The sequence below is a fragment of the Mauremys mutica genome, chromosome 9 (assembly GCF_020497125.1).
Source record: "Mauremys mutica isolate MM-2020 ecotype Southern chromosome 9, ASM2049712v1, whole genome shotgun sequence".
NCBI lineage: Eukaryota > Metazoa > Chordata > Testudines > Geoemydidae > Mauremys > Mauremys mutica.
This window is the reverse complement of record NC_059080.1, coordinates 27,176,754-27,198,543: the sequence shown is the minus strand read 5'-3', so window position 1 is coordinate 27,198,543 and position 21,790 is coordinate 27,176,754. Positions and strand designations below refer to the sequence as shown.

At 42.5% G+C, this 21,790-nt stretch overlaps 2 protein-coding genes across 7 annotated transcripts; one reads left to right on the top strand and one right to left on the bottom strand.

Annotated features, from left to right (window-relative positions):
- Nucleotides 1-1,497: 1,497 nt before the first annotated feature.
- LOC123376969 (TLR adapter interacting with SLC15A4 on the lysosome-like) lies at nucleotides 1,498-18,430 on the bottom strand. Of its 5 annotated transcripts, none has more exons than XM_045029280.1 (2): nucleotides 18,101-18,430; nucleotides 1,498-3,782 (listed from the first exon to the last, which is right to left on the bottom strand). In XM_045029280.1, exon 2 carries the CDS (start codon nucleotides 3,733-3,735, stop codon nucleotides 2,806-2,808), a length of 930 nt encoding a protein of 309 aa, XP_044885215.1. In that variant the 5' UTR covers nucleotides 3,736-3,782; nucleotides 18,101-18,430; the 3' UTR covers nucleotides 1,498-2,805. The 5 variants fall into 5 exon arrangements, with proteins under 5 accessions (XP_044885215.1, XP_044885217.1, XP_044885216.1 ...); XM_045029282.1 differs by lacking the exon at nucleotides 18,101-18,430 and adding an exon at nucleotides 17,570-18,067; XM_045029281.1 differs by lacking the exon at nucleotides 18,101-18,430 and adding an exon at nucleotides 16,589-16,831.
- Nucleotides 18,431-18,545: 115 nt separating this feature from the next.
- On the top strand, nucleotides 18,546-21,404 carry LOC123377707 (SH3 domain-binding glutamic acid-rich-like protein 3). Of its 2 annotated transcripts, none has more exons than XM_045030917.1 (3): nucleotides 18,546-18,698; nucleotides 19,389-19,570; nucleotides 20,688-21,404. In XM_045030917.1, the coding sequence occupies exons 1-3, from the start codon at nucleotides 18,651-18,653 to the stop codon at nucleotides 20,740-20,742; spliced, it is 285 nt and encodes a 94-aa protein (XP_044886852.1). In that variant the 5' UTR covers nucleotides 18,546-18,650; the 3' UTR covers nucleotides 20,743-21,404. The 2 variants fall into 2 exon arrangements, with proteins under 2 accessions (XP_044886852.1, XP_044886850.1); XM_045030915.1 differs by having other exon boundaries at nucleotides 19,389-19,556; nucleotides 20,688-21,393.
- The last annotated feature ends 386 nt before the right edge of the window (nucleotides 21,405-21,790 follow it).

Here is a 21,790-nt window from a genome sequence, read left to right as displayed (position 1 = left end):
TTCTTTCCCAGGTCTCTGGCTGGTGGATCTTACTCAGGGTCTAACTGATCACCATGTTTGGAGGAAGGAATTTCCCCATAGGTCAGGCTGGCAGAGACCCTGGGGATTTTCACCATTCTCTGCAGTATGGGACACAGGTCACTTGCTGGTTTGAACTAGGGTAAATGGTGGAGTTTCTTTAACTTGAAGTCTTTAAATCAAGATTTGAGGACTTTAGTAACTCAGCCAGAATCATAGGATATCAGGGATGGAAGGGACCTCAGGAGGTCATCTAGTCCAACCCCCTGCTCAAAGCAGGACCAATCCCCAGGCAGATTTTTGCTCCAGATCTCTAAATGGCCCCCTCAAAAATTGAATTCACAACCCTGAGTTTAGCAGGCTAATGCTCAAACCACTGAGCTATCCCTCCCCCCAAAGTTGAGGGCATACTCTAGGAGTGGTGGATGATGTTCTGTGGCCTGTGATATGCAGGAGGTCAGACTAGATGATCCCTTCTGGCCTTAAAATCTATGAAATATTCATGCTTTCTGTCCCACTATTTGACCAGCTGTATAGTTAGCAGATTATTTGAAACCATGTCCTATAAGAGAAAGCTGGTGCATCATCCTCCAATTGTACCATCTAGAACTGGGCAAATACTGACTGAACCAATTTTTTTAAAAATAAAATTGTTTTGGGTTGATTCAAAATGGAATTTTTTTTAGGTTTCTCAGCAAAACAAACATTTAGTTTCACTTTGGGATTTTTAGCCACTTTTTAAAAGTCTTTTACAAAATTGGCAATTTTCAAAACAAAAACTTATTTTGGAATGAAAAGTCAAAATGCTTCATTCCAGAAATGCCAAAATGAAATGGTTAGACTTTTACATCGACTACTACATATTAAATTTCACTGAGAAGCACTAATTTATAAATCAATGTCCCATACCTGGGTGTTGCTTGATGTCAGTAACTCTGCATAAAATGATTTAGCTACCAGTACAGCATGCATTCTGAAAGTTTATCATTAAGCAGAAAGGTTAAATAAAAAAGCCACATTTTCTGCTAGCATTTACACTGCTAAATCCACCAAGTTCAGGATTGGAAGCACAGAACTGCAGATGCCTCAAATTACATCATTGGTTTTGGTGCGAGTCAGCACAGTAGCTTACCCATTGAGAGAAAATTTGCTTGTACAATTGAGATATCAAACTTCAGCTCATTCATCACAGTATAATATCAACATAGTGATAATTTACAACAAAGGACATTTCCAGCAGGGAGGAAATGATGGCTGCAGGCAAAGTAATCACATTTTCCCATGTAACATTTAGGGCAGGGGTTCTCAAACTGGGGGTCAGGATCTCTCAGGAGGTCACGAGGTTATTACATGGGGGGTCACAAGCTATCAGCCTCCACTCCAAATCCCCCTTTGCCTCTGGTATTTATAATGGTATTAAATATATAAAAAAGTGTTTTTAATATAAGGGGTAGGGGTCGCACTCAGAGGCTTGCTGTGTGAAAGGGGTCATCAGTACAACATTTGAGAACTACTGATTTAGGGTAATAGGAACAAAAACTGCAATATCTTTGCCTTTCAGTAACATTGCAACACACTCTTAACTTGCTGAGGTCATAAGGGTGTATTTTTCAGAAAAACACAAGGAGTCTTATTTTTAAAATGCAAATGGTAGGCAGAAGTAATCATTTTATATATTCTGGGAATCTGAGTGGATTTTGTTGTATAAATATGGAAACTTTTATTTAAGTAAATGACATTTTAAATGAACAGAAATGTCACCTTTACAGTAACTGACATACTTTTAGCATTTTATAAACTTGACCTGTTATTTAAATTTTTAGAAGCTGATGTATCTGTAGTTTTCCATTGTAATGTACTCTACCTGTATAATACAAAACATGTATTAACTTCATATAAATGCACATATCATCCTTCTACAGAGTGTCATTGATTTTCCTCTCTGATAAACATTTTTATATACATTTGATATATGTAAGATGCTATGCAGAATAAACCAAATTGTTAAACAGGATTTTCAAAACAGAAGGCCATTTTCTCAGACATAATGGGTGAAATCTGCAATAGCAACCGCTAAATTTAAATGCACAAAATTATGGTTTCAAATTTATGGCCTTATCCAAAGATCACTGAAATCAATGTGAGTCTAACCATCAACTTCATTGGGTTCTGGATTAATTTCTTAAGGCAAAATCTTACCAGCATTAATGTACGTGACTAACTTTGATTGCATAAGTACTAGTCCTGTGTATAATTACTCACATACTAGGTGTTGGCGGGGCTGGACTCTTAGAAGCTGGTCTTAGGCCACTTTGAAAATTTGGCTCAATAGGATTTTGTAAAAAAAATTTCATTTGGATTACATTCAACCACACAAAGACAGATGATCTTTATCTTAGTCTGGTAACAAGCAATGAAGTGGCATCACAGACAAAGTGTGGTTTAAATGTCAAAATTTATTTTAAAAAGTCAGTAGTGTCTAATTTTGGTACATATCACAAACTAATCCTGAAAGAGAAGAGACCGCAGCTGAAGAATAGGCTGTAACCCAGGGGTTCTCAAACTGAGGGTCACTACCCCTCAGGGGGTCCCGAGGTTATTACATGGGGGGGTTGCGAGCTGTGAGCCTCTACTTCAAACCGTGCTTTGCCTCCAGCATTTATAATGGTGTTAAATATATAAAAAACTGTTTTTAATTTATAAGGAGGGTCACACTCAGAGGCTTGTGTGTGAAAGCGGTCACCAGTACAAAAGTTTGAGAAACACTGCTGTAACCAAACAGTGCAGTCATGATGTAAACTGTACCCGGGAGCTCTTGCTCTTGCTTGGCAAGTTTGAGAACTGTAAATTTGGAGTACTAAATTCAGAGCTGTTTCCACTGGCAGCATTGCGGAAACTAAACAAAGCCAGAGAATGTAAAAGCACTTCTCTAGCTTTACATGTTTCTATAGTCTGTTCTTGGGAGATCTGAAGGTTTATCTGTTTTAGATTATTCATGATCAAACTGGAAGTCAGGAGGTTTGTTACAGAACCACACCTGGTCAAGTTCTCTTCAAAAAACTGTTTATAGAGCTCTTCCACCTTTGTATCCATGTAGTTATTCAGCACAGAATTTGAAAGAGGCTGCTTCTGGAGTGTCATACTCCTTTCTCCACCTTCATCACCATTCAAGGACTTTGTAGCTGTTTTTTCAAGAGGCTCATTTTGAGGGGAATGACCCAATAGAATATCTCCTGACAGTAAAACCGGGCCATCAACAAGTTCATCACTTATGTGGTCCATAATGCAACCTGAATCCCGCATATAGCCTCCTACATGGTCTCCTCCAATATGTAAGTCAGGATAGTTTTGATAAATACTGTGGCACGACCAGGATCTATACAAATCCACCTGGTTTTCATGATTTTGTTCTCTTCCTGGTATATGTAAAGCTGCAGATATTGTTCCTTTAACATGTGCATTATATTCTTTTGCAGGTAGCTCTTCTTTAGATTTCCATTGAAGCTCTTTATTATCTTCAATTTTGCTACCTTTTGCAATGATCTCATTCTGCTTCTCAGATTCTGAAGCAAAATCTTTAATTGCTGGTGTATCTATAAGGTGATCTTTCCAAGTTTCCCGTTCATCTTTTCTGTGTATGTGCCATTTGTGGGGTTTATCTATGTCCTGTTTTCTTTCTTTGTATATGATTCCAGTTAGGATGCCTTCTGCCAACATGTTGATCAGTGCTAGAGACTCACTAACCAGCAGCGTTCACGTTATTCCTGCAAATACAAAGAAGCCATGTAAGGCAATGCAAAATAAGCGTAACAGTAAGGGCTATTTTATCCTTAATTGATAAAAAGGTTTTAAAAAAATGTATGCTTCACGTAGACTGCAATGTGTGGGGCATTTTTTATTTTAACAAAAAGTAACTTAATTGTTTTTTCACCAGTTTCATTTTTATAGCCAGATAAAGTCATCATATCAATAAAAATCATCCTGAAAAAGGAAGAGTTAGGCCAATAATTTGATCCTTCATTTTCCATATCAGCTGAGTCTTGGACCTTTCTTCTGAATTGTGGCAATTGTGCTACATTATGCACATGACTTGTTCTCAGAAAGATTTAATCAATGAAGTCTTTTTCATTTGGTGACTGTGCCAGATCCTCAGCTGGTGCAAAATCGACATGGTGCTACTGAAAGAAATAGCGCAACAACTGATTTCACCAGCTGAAGTTCTGACTGATGATAATCCTCTACACACTTATTTTTTTAGTAAACTAAGGAGCTAATCATGCAAGGTGTTGAGCTCTCCTGTGAAATCCTGAGTGGCCGCAGTGTGAGCTGAGGATGTTCATCACTTCCCAAGAATGCTCAGCCCCTTGCAGGACTGAGCCCTGTGAAATCCTGAGTGGCCGCAGTGTGAGCTGAGGATGTTCATCACTTCCCAAGAATGCTCAGCCCCTTGCAGGACTGAGCCCTAATTGCAGCAACATCTTGCTTATTTACATAAAAATGTTGGGTATATTGCCGAACTATTAGCCAAAATTTAAGCAGATACTGTAATGAGCTCTTGTATTGTTAAGAGTCCATAATTTTACTAAATTCACTGCATTCATTCACTAGTACATGATGAAATAGTATCATGAATAATTAAAAACCAAACTACACATCAATAGTTAGCTACTACATTTTGTGATTCCTTGGCTTTGCCTTTTAATTGTATTTGCTCACACAGGGCTTGATCCTGCACCCTTTGGAGTCAGTGGTAAAACTCCAATTGACTTAGACGGAGCAAGCCTTTAGGACTCAATCCATCTCTGATTGAAATAAATAAGAGTCTTTCCATTGACTTGAGTGGGAGTTGGCTCTGACTCACACTCACTGAGGACCACATTGTGGCTGACCCTAATGTGGGAGAATGAAGCAGAACACCACCAGAAGTCTCCTCTTCACTTTGAATGCCTTTGCAATGATGTCCCAGCACAGGGGGACTGCTCCCTTTGTGCATCTCTGGAGCACTCAGGATATGTCTACACAGCCTCACAGCCCAGAATTGACAGACTTGGGCAAGCAGGGCTCACATCAGCACTTTAAAAACATTTAAATCCATTTAAATAAGGGGATAGTTGTTTAATATAAAGTGACACCTCTGTAGAGCAGGTGTGATACCAGAACCAACCCTTAAAATAACTCTTTCCAAAGCAGAATTGATTTTAAGTACTCCACATATTAATAAGCACACACTAATTCAAATGTCATAAGAATGACACCAGTGTTCAGAAAAAGCTCAATACACAGATCCTCCAGCAGTTAAAATAATTTAACCATTTTTACTTTATTTTTAATACCTCTCACACAAGCAAAGATGCAGGATAAAAATTTTAAAAGTGCCTAAGTGCCATTTTCAAAAGAGACGCAGGTACTTATAAGCCTAAATCTCATTGAAAGTCAATGGGACTTAGGCAACTAGATGCCTGACTCACTTCTGAAAATGGGAGTTAAGCCCAGATGTGCAAAGGTATTTAGGTGCCTAACTCTTATTGAAATCAATCGGAGTTATGTGCCTAAATAGTTTTGAGGAGCTGAGCCTGAGTTACTTGTGAAAAGTTTGCCTCTAATGCTTGGTTCAAAGTGTTAGAGCAAGATGTCAAAAATATGGGACCCTTAGCAAGCATACTTTAAAAATAAATACATAAAGTTATTTTAAGCAAAATAAGTGGGACTCTAAATTCTGTAACAAAAGATAAGCTGAGACAAACTAAAGAAAACCAGACTTACCCTTTCAGAATCGTATAAGATGCGGATAGTCACATAACCTAACATTCCACGACTACAACTGCAGCAACCTTAGAATAAATTCTCTTTATTCACTTCAGACAGTGTGAGCAATAACTGGAGCACACACAATTTTGTTCCTCTTTTTGTACAATTTTTAAAACAGAAGTGCCGTCACCAGTGGAAAACTGTGTGGTCTGTAAACAAGCAGTGACACCAAATCCAAAAGAGGATGTAAAAAATGAGTCTGGATGGGACTGATTCTGGGGTAATGTTCACAACTAGCATGACTGTTTTTTAATTTTGCAATATGTCAACTAAAAATAACTAAGATTACTAAAAGATTAGTGTGTCTAATAGATTTCCGTTCAATACCTTTGGCCATGCTCGTAGTACATTTCAAAATGCAAGGACGCAATCAAGCTTTCTATTGCTCATTTCCATCTACAAACAACTGAATTTAGTTATTAAATTAGATGTCTCTCTGATTTGCAGAGGCAAGTGTTTGTAGGTACAAGTTTCTTCATTTGCACGTACAGAACATGCATACGTGAGGGTAAAAGTATAAAGTTTTTTTTGTAATGTAATGCTCAGAACAGAGACAGTAGATCACGCTGCTATGTCGCTCGTAGCCAGAGCGCATACAGCTGGCAGTTTGCAGTGTCGTAGTCCTATCAATTGTAATCTGGGCACCACTGACTACCTCAGTGTGACATGATCTGGGATCATCGCAATAATCAAACAACCCATGGTTACGGCTTCTCCAGACCCTAAAGGCCAACCATGGATGACTGGAAGCCAAGGCACTGTGAATAACATGCCATCTTTAGAAAAAAATCAGTGATAAGCTTTCAAAACTCATGATTGGTTTGCTTAGGTTTTCTTTGCAAGGAAAAAGGTTAGAAACTTATTTTGTTTTTAAATTAAAACTAACTCTTACCTTCTCATTTCTCTTTCCTCCAAGTCGGGGGTGTGTGTGTGTAATTGTGAGCTTCATGGGCTAGCAACAACAGCTCAAATTAAAGGCTGAATTTCAAAACTAGCTTCCAAATTTTCAGACCAATTCTGTACCCCGATGAATTACCATGACATATCATAGCATTTAGACATCTAAATATCTGATCTGTACTACAACCATATAATTAAATGTTTAAATGCTATCATTTCTGTGGGATGCCTTGCAGATTGGGTTGAAGGCTGTTTAAAAATGTGTCTTTGTCTATCAGACTTCAAGAGCCACACACCAACAAACTTACACCAATTTACACTAGCTGAGGATTCTGGTCCCAAAGAAATATCTCACAAAGGATAAGATTATTCATCCTTTTTTCTTTCACTATTGCTGATGTTTCTCTGAGGTGCACCCTTCCCTTTTTACTCATTACTTTGTACCACTTGGTAGAAGCTTTTTGTCACAGGATGTGTCCCTTTAAGAGGGAACAGGACCAATCCCCTGGGACTAGGTAGCTGCTTCTCAGTGTGGTGCTGATCCAGCCCATTTGAGTACACCTGGACTAACTCAATTGGAGCTATTAGTCTCAGCTGGGAAAGGACTAAGAACACATTATATAAAGAGGAAGCTGCAACAAGAGAGGGTCTGTTTACAGGACCCATCTGGGGTTAAAAAGGCAGAGCTGACAGGAGCAGAGGCTCAGGCAGAGGGAGCTGCAGCTGAAAAGGGTTGCCAGAATCTCCTGGAGGAGACTGAAGCCTGGTCTACACTAGGCGTTTAAATCGGTTTTAGGAGCGTAAAACCGATTTAACGCCACAACCGTCCACACTAGGAGGCACCTTATATCGATTTTAATGGCTCTTTAAATCGGTTTCTGTACTCCTGCCCGATGAGAGGAGTAGCGCTAATATCGGTATTAACATATCGGAATAGGGTTAGTGTGGCCGCAATCGACGGTATTGGCCTCCGGGCGGTATCCCACAGTGCACCACTGACCGCTCTGGACAGCATTCTCAACTCGGATGCACTGGCCAGGTAGACAGGAAAAGCCCCGCGAACTTTTGAAATTCATTTCCTGCTTCCCCAGCGTGGAGAGCTCATCATCACAGGTGACCACGCACAGCTCATCAGCACAGTTAACAATGCAGTCTCCTGAGAATCGAAAAAGAGCCCCAGCATGGACCGCTCGGGAGGTACTGGATCTGATCGCTATATGGGGAGAGGATTCAGTGCTAACAGAACTGCGTTCCAAAAGACGAAATGAAAAAGTATTTGAAAGAATTTCTAAGGCTATGACGGATAAAGGCCACAGCAGGGACTCCGTGCAGTGCAGAGTGAAAGTTAAGGAGCTCAGACAAGCCTACCAGAAAACCAAAGAAGCAAACGGAAGGTCCGGGGCAGGTCGAAAAAACATGCCGCTTCTATGCTGAGCTGCATGCAATTTTAGGGGGCTGCACCACAAGTACCCCACCCCTGACCGTGGATTCCGAGGTGGGGGTTGTAATCTCTGCCATGTCTGAGGATTATGCAGACGGGGAAGATGAAGAGGAAGAAGAAGAGGAAGACCTAGCAGAGAGCACACAGCACTCCGTGACCCCCAGCAGCCAGGAGCTTTTTATCACACTGACGGAATTACCCTGCTCCCAGCCCTCACAAGCAACTATTCCAGAGAATGACGCCATGGAAGGGAGCTCTGGTGAGTGTACCTTTGCAAATAGCAAACAGTGTTTTTTAAGCAAGCCTTTTTTAATGATTGATTTGCCCTGAGGACTTGGGATGCATTCGCAGACAGTATAGTTACTTAGAAAAGTTTGTTAACATGTCTGGGGATTGAGAGGAAATCCTCCAGGGACATCTCGATGAAGCGCTCCTGTAGGTACTCCAGAAGCCTTTGCAGAAGGTTTCTGGGCAAGGCATCCTTGTTCCGCCCACCATGGTAGGACACTTTACCATGCCATGCATGTAGCAAGTAATCAGGGATCATTGCGTGGCAAAGCATAGCAGCGTATGGTCCCGGTGACTGCTGGCATTCAAGAAGCATCCGCTCTTTATCTTGTTCTGTTATCCTCAGCAAAGTGATATCGTTCAGGATAACCTGGTTAAAAATCAGGAATTTAAGTAAGGGGGGTGGCCATTTTTCTACTGGGTTCGTGGAATGCAGCAGCTTAAAAAAAACACTTTCCTGCACGTAGCGAAGCGGGGGAGGGGAGGAGTGAAATGCCGATGATCTTTTCTGTTTGGTCACCGGCGAGGCGATCTTCCCCAAGCTACCGGACAAGCAGTGGGTGGGGGGGAGGGGGAAGGTTGTTGATTAGCAGGGAGCTAGCGTGGTATTAGCCATGCGTTGGGGGGGAGGGGTAAATCACTGAGACAGTGGCTTACCATGGCCGCATGCAAGCTGAATTCTGATGCCTGGACCTGATGTGTCTGTGAGATCTGTAACCCCAGAGCTGCAAGCAGTCACTATTAAGATGAAAAATGCGACCTTGTAGGGAAATCACATGTGCTAGGTGAATAGTGATGTTCACTGTGAAACAGTATAACCATTGTTCTGTAAAATGTATCTTTCTAAATATTTATCTCCCTCATGCAGCTGCAAATTTTTCAACCATCCCTCCTCCATCCCAAAGGCTAGCTCAGATAAGGCGGAGGAAAAAGAAGACGCGAGATGAGATGTTCTCGGATATTATGGAAGTTACACGCAATGAAAGAGCTCATCTGAATGAGTGGAAGGACGTGGTTTCAAATTACAGGAAAGAGGCCAGTGAACGTGAGGACAGGAGGGACAACCGAGATGAGAGGTGGCGGCAGGAAGACCGGCAGGAAAATCAGCGGTTGCGGCAGGAAGATCAGCGGTGGCGGGATGCAACTCTGGGGCTGCTGCGTGATCAAACTGACATGCTCCGGCGTCTTGTGGAGCTTCAGGAACGGCAGCAGGATCACAGAGTGCCGCTGCAGCCCCTGTATAACCACCCTCCCCCCTCACCATGTTCCTTAGCCTCCTCACCCAGACGTGTAAGAACGCGTGGGGGGAGGCTCCGTGCACCCGCCCACTCCACCCCCGTGGACAGCCCAACCAGAAGGATGCCGTTACTCTGAATTTTTTTTTAATGGCCTTCTCCATCCCTCCTTTCCTCCTCCCAAAGCACACCCTTACTTCTCTCCCTCTTTTTATAATGAATCAATAAAGAATTCATGCTTTTTAAATGAGTGACTTTATTTGCATAAGTAAGCTGTACTCGAAGGGGGAGGGGGAGTTGCTTACAGGGACTGAGTCAATCAAGGGGGTTGGGTGTTCATCAACAAACACAGCAGTCACACTGTACCCTGGCCATTGATGAAGCTCGTTTTCAAAGCTTCTCTGATGCGCACCGCTTCCTGGTGTGCTCTTCTAATCTCCCTGGTGTCTGGCTGCGCGTAATCAGCGGCCAGGTGATTTGCCTCAGCCTCCCACCCCGCCATAAAGGTCTCCCCCTTACTCTCACAGAGATTGTGGAGAATACAGCAAGCAGCAATAACATAGGGGACATTGGTTTGGCTGAGGTCTGAGCGAGTCAGTAATGTGCGCCAGCGCGCCTTTAAACGGCCAAATGCACATTCCACCACCATTCTGCACTTGCTCAGCCTGTAATTGAACAGATCCTGACCACTGTCCAGGCAGCCTGTGTATGGCTTCATGAGCCATGGCATCAAGGGGTAGGCTGGGTCCCCCAGGATAACGACAGGCATTTCAACATCCCCAACTGTTATTTTCTGGTCTGGGAAGTAATTCCCTTGCTGCAGCCGTTTAAACAGAGTAGTGCTTCTGAATACGCGAGCGTCATGAACCCTCCCTGGCCATCCCACGTGGATGTTTGTGAAACGTCCCTTGTGATCCACCAGTGCTTGCAGCACCATTGAAAAGTACCCCTTCCGGTTTACGTATTGGGTGCCCTGGTGCTGCGGTGCCAAGATAGGGATATGGGTTCCATCTATCGCCCCCCCACAGTTAGGGAATCCCATTGCAGCAAAGCCATCCACTATGGCCTGCACGTTTCCCAGAGTCACAACCTTTCGTAGCAGCAGCTTAGTGATTGCTTTGGCTACTTGCATCACAGCAGCCCCCACAGTAGATTTTCCAACTCCAAATTGATTCCCGACTGACCGGTAGCTGTCTGGCATTGCAAGCTTCCACAGGGCTATCGCCACTCGCTTCTCTACTGTGAGGGCTGCTCTCATCTTGGTATTATGGCGTTTCAGGGCAGGGGCAAGCAAGTCACAAAGTTCCATGAAAGTGCCCTTACGCATGCGAAAGTTTCGCAGCCACTGGGAATCGTCCCACACCTGCAACACAATGCGGTCCCACCAGTCAGTGCTTGTTTCCTGGGCCCAAAATCGGCGTTCAATGGATAGAATCTGCCCCATTATCATCAGGATCTCCAAAGCGCCGGGGCCCGCGGTTTGAGAGAATTCTGTGTCTACGTCCTCATCACTGTCATCGCCGCGCTGCCGTATCCGCCTCTTACTCGCCTCGGTTCGAAGGTCCTGGTTCAGCATATACTGCACGAGAGTGCGCGAGGTGTTTAAAACATCCACGATTGCGGTATGGAGCTGAGCAGGGTCCATGCTTGCTGTGCTATGGCGTCTGCACGGTTCACCAAGCAAAAAAGGCGCGAAACGGTTGTCTGCCGCTTTCTGGGTGGGTGGGCGGGGTGAGGCTGTACCCAGAACCACCCGCGAAAATGATTTTTGCCCCATCAGGCACTGGGATCTCAACCCGGAAATGCCAAGGGGCGGGGGAGGCTGCGGGAACTATGGGATAGCTACGGGATAGCTACCCACAGTGCAACGCTCCAGAAATCGACGCTAGCCTCGGACCATGGACGCACAACACCGATTTAATGTGTTTAGTGTGGCCGCGCGCACTCGATTTTATAAAATCTGTTTTACAAAACCGGTTTATGCAAATTCGGAATAGTCCCGTAGTGTAGACGTACCCAAAAATTCAGGCAGGGTGGTTTATAATTGTTTGGGACTAGGGTTTAACCTCAGGATGGTAAGGACTGGGTAAGCCCTTCATTAGTCAGGGGACACTGGGAAGGGGGAGAATCTGGTGGTCTAGCACCAAGAATGAGAGTGGCATGAGGCTTAGGAAGAATCTGGACAGACGGTGATGAGAAGTCATGTGAGATTGATTTAAACTGAACCTGTAGGACTTTACGTTAAGACGTGCAGTGGGGACAGACTGGAATCTTCTAAGCCAATAACAGAGCCCCAATAAGGTATTCCCATTGAAAGAGGGTTTTTTTGGAGTGATTTGAGAGACCTTCAAGGGTGAATATTTGTTGCATGGGGGCAGCAGGAGGCATTGACCCCTTACATTGTTTCTTCATTATTTTAATAATTGTACATTCTTTAAGACAAATAAAAATTCTATGATAATAGAAGGCCTAAGCTGTGCATGTGGATTTACAATGAAGAGCAGTAAAGCTGAGAACTTTCAGAAGTTTGCCTGCACTTGCTGATGGCAAGAGCATATTGCTTCAAGGATGGATTTTCAGAGGTGCTGAGATCTTGCAGTTCCTAGTGACTTCAGTTCAAGCAGAGGTTATTCAGCATTACTGAAGGTCAGTCCCTCATGACTCTGTTCATATGCAAAGGATGAAAAGGTATCAGGCAGATCAAATGGACAATCAAATAATCATAATGGCTTGCATATTAAGTGGGTTAAAATATACTAACTAGAATATTCTATGCAGAATTAATGTTTAAAAAAAATCCATGTTTTTTCTTTACATTCTAAAGCCTATAGTGAAGTTCCAAGATCCTAATTATTAAACTCTCACCCCATCTCCTAAAGAATAAAATTAAGGACACAGTTAAATATATATGGATATTTGTCTGATCCCTTGACAGATCCACTATCACTAAAGATACATTGCATATGTTTTCTCTTTTTCACTTAAGGACTTGGTGAACTAATTTCTTAAAATACAGGGTTCTTCTAAGGATATAAGGGCCTAAATAGGTTAGATGCTTTTGAAAATCCCACTAGGCACTTATCTGCATCTTCAAGCGCCTAAATAGCTTTGACAATCTTTTCCCAAGTCCCTACAATGTACTCAGACTACAAATTCTTTTGGTTAAGAAAGTTTCTTTTTGCTCTGCATGTGCACAGGGCCTAGCAAAATGGAGTCTTGCTTCATGACTGGGGCGCCAATGAGCTACCATAATACAATTAATATATTCTAATAGTAAGAATGTCAATTTCTGAAACTCTTACTCAATGAATAGTCCGATTGGGACTATTTGTTGAGTTTAGTACTAAAATTGAATGCAAGTAAAGTTATCAGACTCTGGCCCACAGTAAAAACTCCCAGATACCTCTGAGATATCTGCCCCTCAGGATTATGTTGTAATATATTATACATAGACAAGGCAATCAGTATTGTTTTCTACCATTTTATATTGCTTGTGCAGTTAATTTTTTCAGTAGATAAAATGAAAATATAAAATCAGGGGATTCATTTACCATTCTCCATTAGGTTTGATTCAGCAGGGGCAGAGATTGTTATTTGCTGTATGAAACTGAATAGCCAAGTGTTAAATTGATAACTTCAAATTTTCTTGGAAATGCCATTCCTATTGTGGAAAATAGAAGGCTTCTTCTTCCTGCAGCATTTCCATTTGTAACTGGATTATTGGACATATGAAGCTAATTTATCATTTCAGACAAGTGCCCTATCATTGAATGGACTGTGTAGTATGTTGTGTATCTTAAAGTACACAAAAGATTCATTTGGCATAATCAGGATAGCAAACTCTCCAAAACTAAAATTTAATAAACTCATGGGTGCCTCAGTTCCTCACATTTTTTTCCATTGACATACATTACAGGGAGTCTCCAGATATAGAAAAATGAGACAGCAAATTGGGAAATGTCTATCCTTCACTATCTTAGCTACTTCCCTTTTCTTTAAATTAAAAAAAGTGCTGTTTTACAAGAACACAGTGGTACTTTCTTTAGTTGCAGAACTAAGATTATATTGTGAGATCTGTTTAATCAGGTGAACGCTGACAGACACTGGTTGTCGGCGGATGGGATTGAACCAGGGACCTCTGGAGTTTAGTGCATGAGCCTCTACCGCATGAACTAAAAACCAACTGGCTGTTAGCAGACTCATGTAACTAAACTAAACTAACTCTTTCTCGCTCTCTCTCTCTCTCTCATTTGTTGGTGCCACTAGATACGACAGAACACCATACCCAGAAGGTGTGTGGGTTACACAGGTCAGTGCAAAAAAAACTAACAAAAGATAATCCTTCCAATGAGATAGTACAGAACAAAATATAACGTGCCACTAGTCCCAAGTCATAGAACAAACAAGAACTCATGAACTGCAGAAGTCAAATGTAGTTTTGGTTTTCAAATCAGTCAGTGACCAGCTGATATGACTGACAAGTCATGTGGATTTCCAAGTGAGAAAGCAGTTTGTTAACATTGTACAATTCTCTCAAGCACTAGTTAATAGATACACAGGCACTGAAAGAGTTTTTGGTTGGTTCCCTTGTCAAGTTTCCTTCTCTTTGGCAGATAAGAATTTAATTGTCTTGCAAGTTCTAGAATACCAGAGTACTACCGATATGCTGATGGAGGGAAAATGTACAAATGAAACACACAAATGACATGGGACATCGGATGGGATGGGATGGGATGACATGGGATGCCCTCTTTTTACATTTCAGTAACAACCGCCAATTTATTGATTCCTCAGTAGTAAAGTACTACCAACAATGTATCCTATGAATTAAAATAAACTAGAAGCAAGCTCCTAAACTCTTCTAGGAAAGGACCGTGTCTTTTTGTGTATTTGATAAGGAAACTAGCACACTTTGAGGTGATACAACATAATAATGCACTTGTATGCAAGCATTTATTTGAATGAAATTAGAGATAGCTAAACCAAACACATTCCAGCTCTCCTCTTGTGCAAAGTGAAGTTGGTTATGTGAGAAACTGGCCTATGCTGTGGATTTTTAACACAGGTGGGATTATGCATTACAAATATTAAAATCCAAATTAATCCAGGCTCCAAAAATCAGAGCATGTAAACTATATGGCAACTACAATATCTCATAGGCCCTTATCATGAAAAAGTGCTTTGGGAGGAAATGATCTTCAAAACAGCACAGCTAAGGTAAAGAATTCTCCAACATATGTTCCAGAATCCCGGCATCCTTGTATCTGTCCACTACCAGCTACTGCTGGATATAGGGGGAGAAAAAGACACAGTCCAGTTTTGGCTATGTGAATCTGCACTTACATGACCCAAGTAATCAACTATGTTCCTTTGTCAGTGACTTGTCCATTTCCTCTTTCTAAATTCCTCTGAGGAGTTTCACTACCTGTCATGTGCACTGCTTGCATGTGGATTTGAAGGCGTTCTGTGTTGATCCTCCACCGCTTTGCCCCCAACTAGCAGAAATGCATACTTTCTGCTGTATTATTTATTCTCTTATACACCCATACTATGTTCTAAGTGAATATAAGAAACAGATTTAATACAGAGCTGAGTCCAACTGAGCTCATAAAAATAATCTAATATTTAAAGGTTATTTGAAATAACTATTTCCTCCACTACATCATCGTGAGTGAAATTCTCTTTCTGCACAACAGATTTAGTGCTGATAATAATTAACCATTTCTCCATCTTCATTAACATGCCTCAACCCTGACCTGGAGGAATCAACTTTGAGAGCAGATGGGGTAGTTCAAATTCCATACAACTCACTCCAGGGCTCCTCTACTGAGACTACTAAATTAGTGTCAATTGCACTACTGTTGTTTATAAATTAGAGCCATGCAATTCAGGGATAACACACAGACAACCAGATTAAGTCAAATAATAATTTGGAGGATAACAACAATTAAACTTTCTATTAAAGTGTGCCAAGGAGTCAGCAGCATGAAGGAGGAAGAAGATCTTTCCACCGGAATGTGTCAGCCTCCCCAAAGACCCAATATTTAAACTAACAAAATGTAGTAAAGGAGACACAAAGGTAGCTGAGAAGGTGAATGCAGATTACAAGTGGAAGTGTAAACAGTGATAAAGTCACATAAATGTGTTAGAGTGGGTCTTTGAATTACAAGTCTAAAATGTTAAGCAGAATTTATAAGGAAAGAGATATCTGAAGATCTCTGACTATAGAAACTCAGGTAAGAAAAATGCAAACACAGAATGAAGCCTTCCGTCTGGTCCCATGCCAAGATGATGAACAGGCATATCTTATGACCTTCCTCTGTTGAGACTCATTCTCCCATATCTGTCTTCACCCATTGTTTATTGTCATCTCCTGCAGTATTATGACTTTTTCAGATTGTAAGCTACTTGAGGCAGAGACCTCTCATTTTTATTTACTTGTAAAGTGCCATGCACACCTATGGTGTTGCCTTAAAAATAAATTATAATTAGTAGCAGCTCAGGGTGAGATTTAACATAATCTTTTCCAAAAATCAAAATATATCCCTTATTTCAGCTAAGACTATATCTTTTATACACACACAAATATGAAATAGGAATTGATTACACTGATTGATTTTTCAAACTTAGCTGGTGTAGGTCTATCTGTCTCTTTAACCCACTCCAGCAACACTGCATTTTTTGCAACCCTAATCTCTTTCAACTCCTCAAATACATCTCAGTTCCTGAAGCAACTGCCTGCTCACCTGACCTATGTGTTCCAATTTCTCAGTGAGGCCTTTTCTGTTTACCTGTTTATTATGAAAATATGTTATTAACAAACACACACATTTCTATAAAAATCACTAAGGGCCCGATCCTTTCCCTCACTGAAACAGGATTGAGCCCTAAATCATACCAGGCTTGTGGCTTGACATGCCTCTGCATGAAAGGCAGAAAGGTGCAAGAAGCCTTTCTTTTGTCAGGCTGGAACAATCAGAATCCTTGTGTTTATTATGGGCCCCCGAAAGGGAGTTCCCTCTGCATAGTCTTGGGTCCAGAGAGTGCTAGGGGGTAGGGTGGTGTCTCTCTCACACACCCCAGCTGCAATATCTTCTTGGTGCTGCTCATGCCTGTGGCTTCAGTTTCTTTGGCCCTTGGGCAGGCTCCGCACTGGAATTTCTTTATTTATTTCTCAAGCCCACCGGACTATGGGGAGGAGGCTACCATATGGGACCTAGTGCCCCAATGTAGTGATATGTCAACACTCCAGTGCTCTTCACACAAGCCAGCTGAGCTGGCCACATGCAGAACAGGAGCTTGTCCTACAGCCTGTTGAAGGACTGTGCTTTGGTGAAACTTCTTCTACACTCCTGGAGGCATCACGCCTAGCTGAGGCACAACTGTTCCAGGATTTCCACTGGAGGCTATATGCCTCTGCACTACCCCCCAATATAGAGCTGTGTTTTAAAAGAACAACTGAGTCCATTACTTCTACAAGGATAGCAATATGACTACTACAAACAACTATCACTTTCATAAAATAAATCTATGCAGATGTCCCCTCCTGCTCCAGTAGTGTAAACATAACTATGCTTTCCTCCTGAGATTTTTAGTTGTGCTACAGTCATGTCTCTCTTGCACCACCTACTGACTGTATTGTTTCAACTCCTACAATTGTTCATTACCTTTGGGGCCTAGTTGCATTTTTCATAGACAAAAATGACAAATTTCTTTAGTGCTTACTCTTATACTTCTTCAAAACCCACTTGTCTCTCCCCTTTTTATAAGCTATAGCAAATCAGAAAGATATAGCAGGCACAAATTAATTTGGATTTCAACAGTAGTACCATTTTGAATTATAATAGCCCTCTTCCATTTGCATCTCAAAGCACATTACCAAATTAAGTTTCACAATACCCCTTGTGAGGCAGGCATTGTTACTCCATTTCAGAGATGGGGGGAAAGTCACACAAATTGCCCAAAGTCAGAGATGAAGTAATTACAGCAACTGGCATTACGTCAGCAGATATTTTGCTCTGAAGTCCACAGTGCGCAGCTGGGAAAGGAACCCAGATCTCTTTAGCACCTAACTTCTTTTGCTGGTGTGACATTCCCATATGTCTTTAAAAAAAAACCAAAGACACACAAATAGGGCCTCACAAATCACCAGGCTGGTTTTGCTGGGACACTGAGAGTTTGTGGGATGTCACAGATCTTCAGGCTCAATGTTGTATCTGTGAGACATGGGCCTAGACGGGGCTGCTGAAATCTGAGCCCCACTCTGGCTTAGTAGCCCTGTGAATTGTAGGGTCACATCTGGGGCTGCCCTCTTCTTGCTTGGGAATGGGGACATGAGCAGTGGGGGGCTGAAGGGTTCAGCTTCTCCCTGGGGCCCTGGTGTGCACAGCAGGACTGGGGGGGGGCACACCTGCTGGGGGGGCCCACAAATGCCAAGGCTAGAAATGGGGGCAGCCCTTTCCTTCCTTGAAGCTCGCAATTCTCAGGCGCGGGAGCCCAACAGCCATGGCGGCGTGGCTGGGTCGGGCAGGAAAGGCAGCTGCTGGGAGCCCAGAAGACACGGGGCAGGGCTGGAGGCCGCTTGCTCGGGGTTGGGCCCTCCCCAAACCAGGGCGCTGCAAGGGGAGGTGCGTTGCTGCCCGCTTTGCCCTTGCGGGCGGGCGGTAATAGCTGCTCCTCCCCCCTTCGGCCCAACCAGGCCTGGCAAAGCAGAGCCTTGTCCTGTGCGCGCCCGCCCGCCCAGAATTCCACCGCGATCCTACCACCAGCCCTGAGCAGCAGGCCAGGAGATGGGGGCGGGGCTGACTTTCACTGACAGCCAGGCTTGGCCAATCAGAAGCAAGAAACGAGCTTGGCCCGTCCGAGCCGGTAGCCGTTCGTTGCCTTAGCAACGGCGTCTGGCGGATGGCCTGTGAGTGAGGAGGGGCCGCGCGGGGAGGGAGCGGCTTGGCCCGCTCACCATGGGCACCATTAGGGTCTATTACACCAGCGTCACCGGATCCCGGCAGGTGAGCGGGGCAAGCTCCCCCTCCCCCCGCCGCATCTTTCTCCAGCTCCCAGGGGCCCAGCGCCACCCGCTCGGGGCTGCACCCCCCCGTCCCAGCACCCTGGGGCGCAGCTCCTCCCCCACAGGACTGCCCCCCCCCACTACCACGAGGGACCTGAGTTCCACCCACCTCCCAGCACCAAGAGGTACTTTGCCACCCACCCACCAGAAACAAGAGGGGGCCTCCTTCCAATTTCATAGTCACTGCTAGTCTCAAGCATGGCTCCAGCACCCACCTAGGGCAGCTCTACCCTAACTCCCCACCCCCACATGGTGAGCAGTGAAATAGGGTCCTCCCACCTACAAAGGCTGCACCCCCACCACCCACCCAGAGATGGCATCTCTGACCCCCATCAGGTTCTTAAATGATTCTTGAAACCTGAAACTATTCAACTAATTTTGTTAAAAATATTTGGATGCAAATCTTTCGCAGGCTGAGAGCATGCATGCAAAGGTCCAGTCTGAATAAAACAACTTAAAAGGGAAAAATCTGAGCAATATATACTGCACATGAGCTTTCCTAACTTATTTTTGATTAGCTATTTAGGTAGAATATTTTAGTGTGAGGGGGTTATTTAAAAAAATAAATAAAACAATTAGGGCTGTTAACAGGAATAATAGACCGTTTTTAAAATTTGCCTTTTTCATCTAGGTGAAGCAGAAACAGGCAGAAGTTACTCGAATTTTGGACATTAACAAAACAAAGTATGAGTTAATAGATGTATCCATCAGTGAACATCTGCTTCAAGAGATGAGGGCGAAGGCTGGTAATCCTAATGCAGTACCTCCTCAGATATTCAATGGTGACGACTACTGCGGAGTAAGAAAAAAAATGTAGATTTTGTTTTTAAACAATAAGGTATTCAATAAGTATGTTTGTGGAGAATTTTGCATGCCCTGAATGAATTTTGCATGCTAACTCACTTCAGCTATCAGATCAATACAATAACAGTATTTTAAAAAGACAAACTTTTATGACCATGCATTTTAGGGATTGAATACTGCCTCCTCCAGCGAGCACAGTGAAGGGCAGCACAGATACTACTGAGAACACCTTGTTCACAAGGAATTCTGCAGGAGTTGCTAGCCATGTCATTTTTCAGCAAACCAAATCCCTGAAGCCACAGTGCATGCCTGAGAATATTAATTGGGCTTCTTTCTGGCCAGTTAAATCACATACAAGGTTGCTTGTGCTAGCTTTGGGTCTGGTCTACAGTGGGATTAGGCACCAGTGTGGCTGCACTGATGCAAAACGCTAGTGTAGATGATTTTTGCAAATACATTTTACCAAGTTTCAGACAGGGTAAGTTTCTGCAGTGCAAATCTCACTAGAGGTTCATATCAGTGAATCTATATCAGTAACAAAATTCCAGTATAGACAAGGCCTTAGTAGCTCTTTGCATGCTTTTTCCTTCTTGTACAATCAGAAACAAGATTAAGCCATAGAAGCTGAATTCTACCCTTATTTAGGTGGGTGAAACTCCAACTCTGTTCATCAGGAGTTACACAACTGTAACAGAGGAAAGACTTGGCCTGAAGTATTTAGCAATACTGCTGTATGAAAGATGCTATACAAAACAAATAGTATGTTTTTTCTGTGGCAGGCTTTTAACATGGACATGGCCCTGTTAATTGTCAGTACCAAAGTTCCATTCCCTTCAAGTTATCTTGTAATTTGTTGGGAATAAGGAGATGGCTAGTATTTTCTTACCATGGATTTGGCATTAGGTATTTGTGTGTGCACTAAATGCAGATGGTCACACTTTTTAAAATCTTCATGTCACAATTATGAATTGGAGTATGTTAGAATGTTTGTGCAAGACAAAAACAATGTTGCCAGAGGGTAGTGTGTGCAGGTGTTGCTGCTGGGGAAGTGCACATATATATCAGGTTTTACAAAAACAGAATTGGGATTTAATGCCATTAGCACATAGGTTTGCATTTCTTTTAGGACTTTGAGATGTTATATGAAGCAACTGAAAATGAAGAAGTTTGGAAGTTTCTGAAGATGGCATCAATAGACAAGCCTGCAAGAGAGGAAATTGCTGTCTAATGGGTGTATCCAGGTCTGAACTCCAACAATGCTTCAGGAACCAACTCTACTAAATATATTTATTTCTTGTTTTGTTCATTATTCAGGGTAAATAAATCTTATGTATTTTTGTTTTAATATTAAAGTATAGCAGATTCAGGTCGTCTTTGATAGACTACACAATGTACCATTCAAAAGCATTTTTTTAACTTCTAAACCTCTTTTGTTCTGAAAGCCAACTTACATTGTTTTCCATGTTTCTCAGAGGTCTTTTATTAAACAAAGTAGTTCATACATATCTTCTTTAGACCTCTGGCATGAGGTGACCTTTTTCTCTAATACACCATACCTAGAAAGATTACATTGTTATATTCATTGAGCAGTTTTATTTATGTGGGACATTCAATAAAAGGCAACGAGTATAGTAATTATTAATCATTGTTGGTTTAACTGTAATTCTTTTCTATTGATAGTGGAAGAAAGATGATATGAGGTAGTACTATGGGACAATATTGCATCCTACTGTTACGACACATAGAATTACTTTCATATTCTATATATTCCCTTTCTTGGAAAACATTAGTCTCACCAGTTGAAGCTGTTCCACTGTGGATAGATGATGAGTGATTGGAGCAGGGGGACTGGAGCTGGGGTCTCCTACCTCCCATGTATGAGCCCTAACCACTAGACCACAAAGTCATTCTCTCCTCCCACCCTTGCTGTCTGCTCTAGTGACTATTTGAGTATATATCCACAGTGGAACAGTCATTGGACCACAGAGAGAGAGAGAAAGAGAATGATTCTGTAGTCCAGTGAGTTTAAGTGCCTGCTGGGTTTGTCAGGAGTTTTGTGGATCACAGCAGAACCAAACCTGTGACTTTATCTCAAATTTGAAAGGGGTGTGGGCATGAGGCCACAATGCAGAGCCAGCTGTAGTGGAACTAAGTTTAACAGGCATGGTGTTGTATCCTTACAAAGAGCCTTTCTTAAGTGTTTTAGTTAAAGAGGTGTTAAACGGGCTT

Excerpts from the sequence above, each read along its gene's own strand:
- LOC123377707 (XM_045030915.1), top strand. The coding sequence starts at position 18,651 with ATGGGCACCATTAGGGTCTATTACACCAGCGTCACCGGATCCCGGCAG. Across the intron at positions 18,699-19,388 it reads GCGTCACCGGATCCCGGCAG|GTGAAGCAGAAACAGGCAGA; the intron begins GTGAGCGGGGCA and ends TTTTTCATCTAG. Across the intron at positions 19,557-20,687 it reads ATGGTGACGACTACTGCGGA|GACTTTGAGATGTTATATGA; the intron begins GTAAGAAAAAAA and ends CATTTCTTTTAG.
- LOC123376969 (XM_045029280.1), bottom strand. The coding sequence starts at position 3,735 with ATGTTGGCAGAAGGCATCCTAACTGGAATCATATACAAAGAAAGAAAA.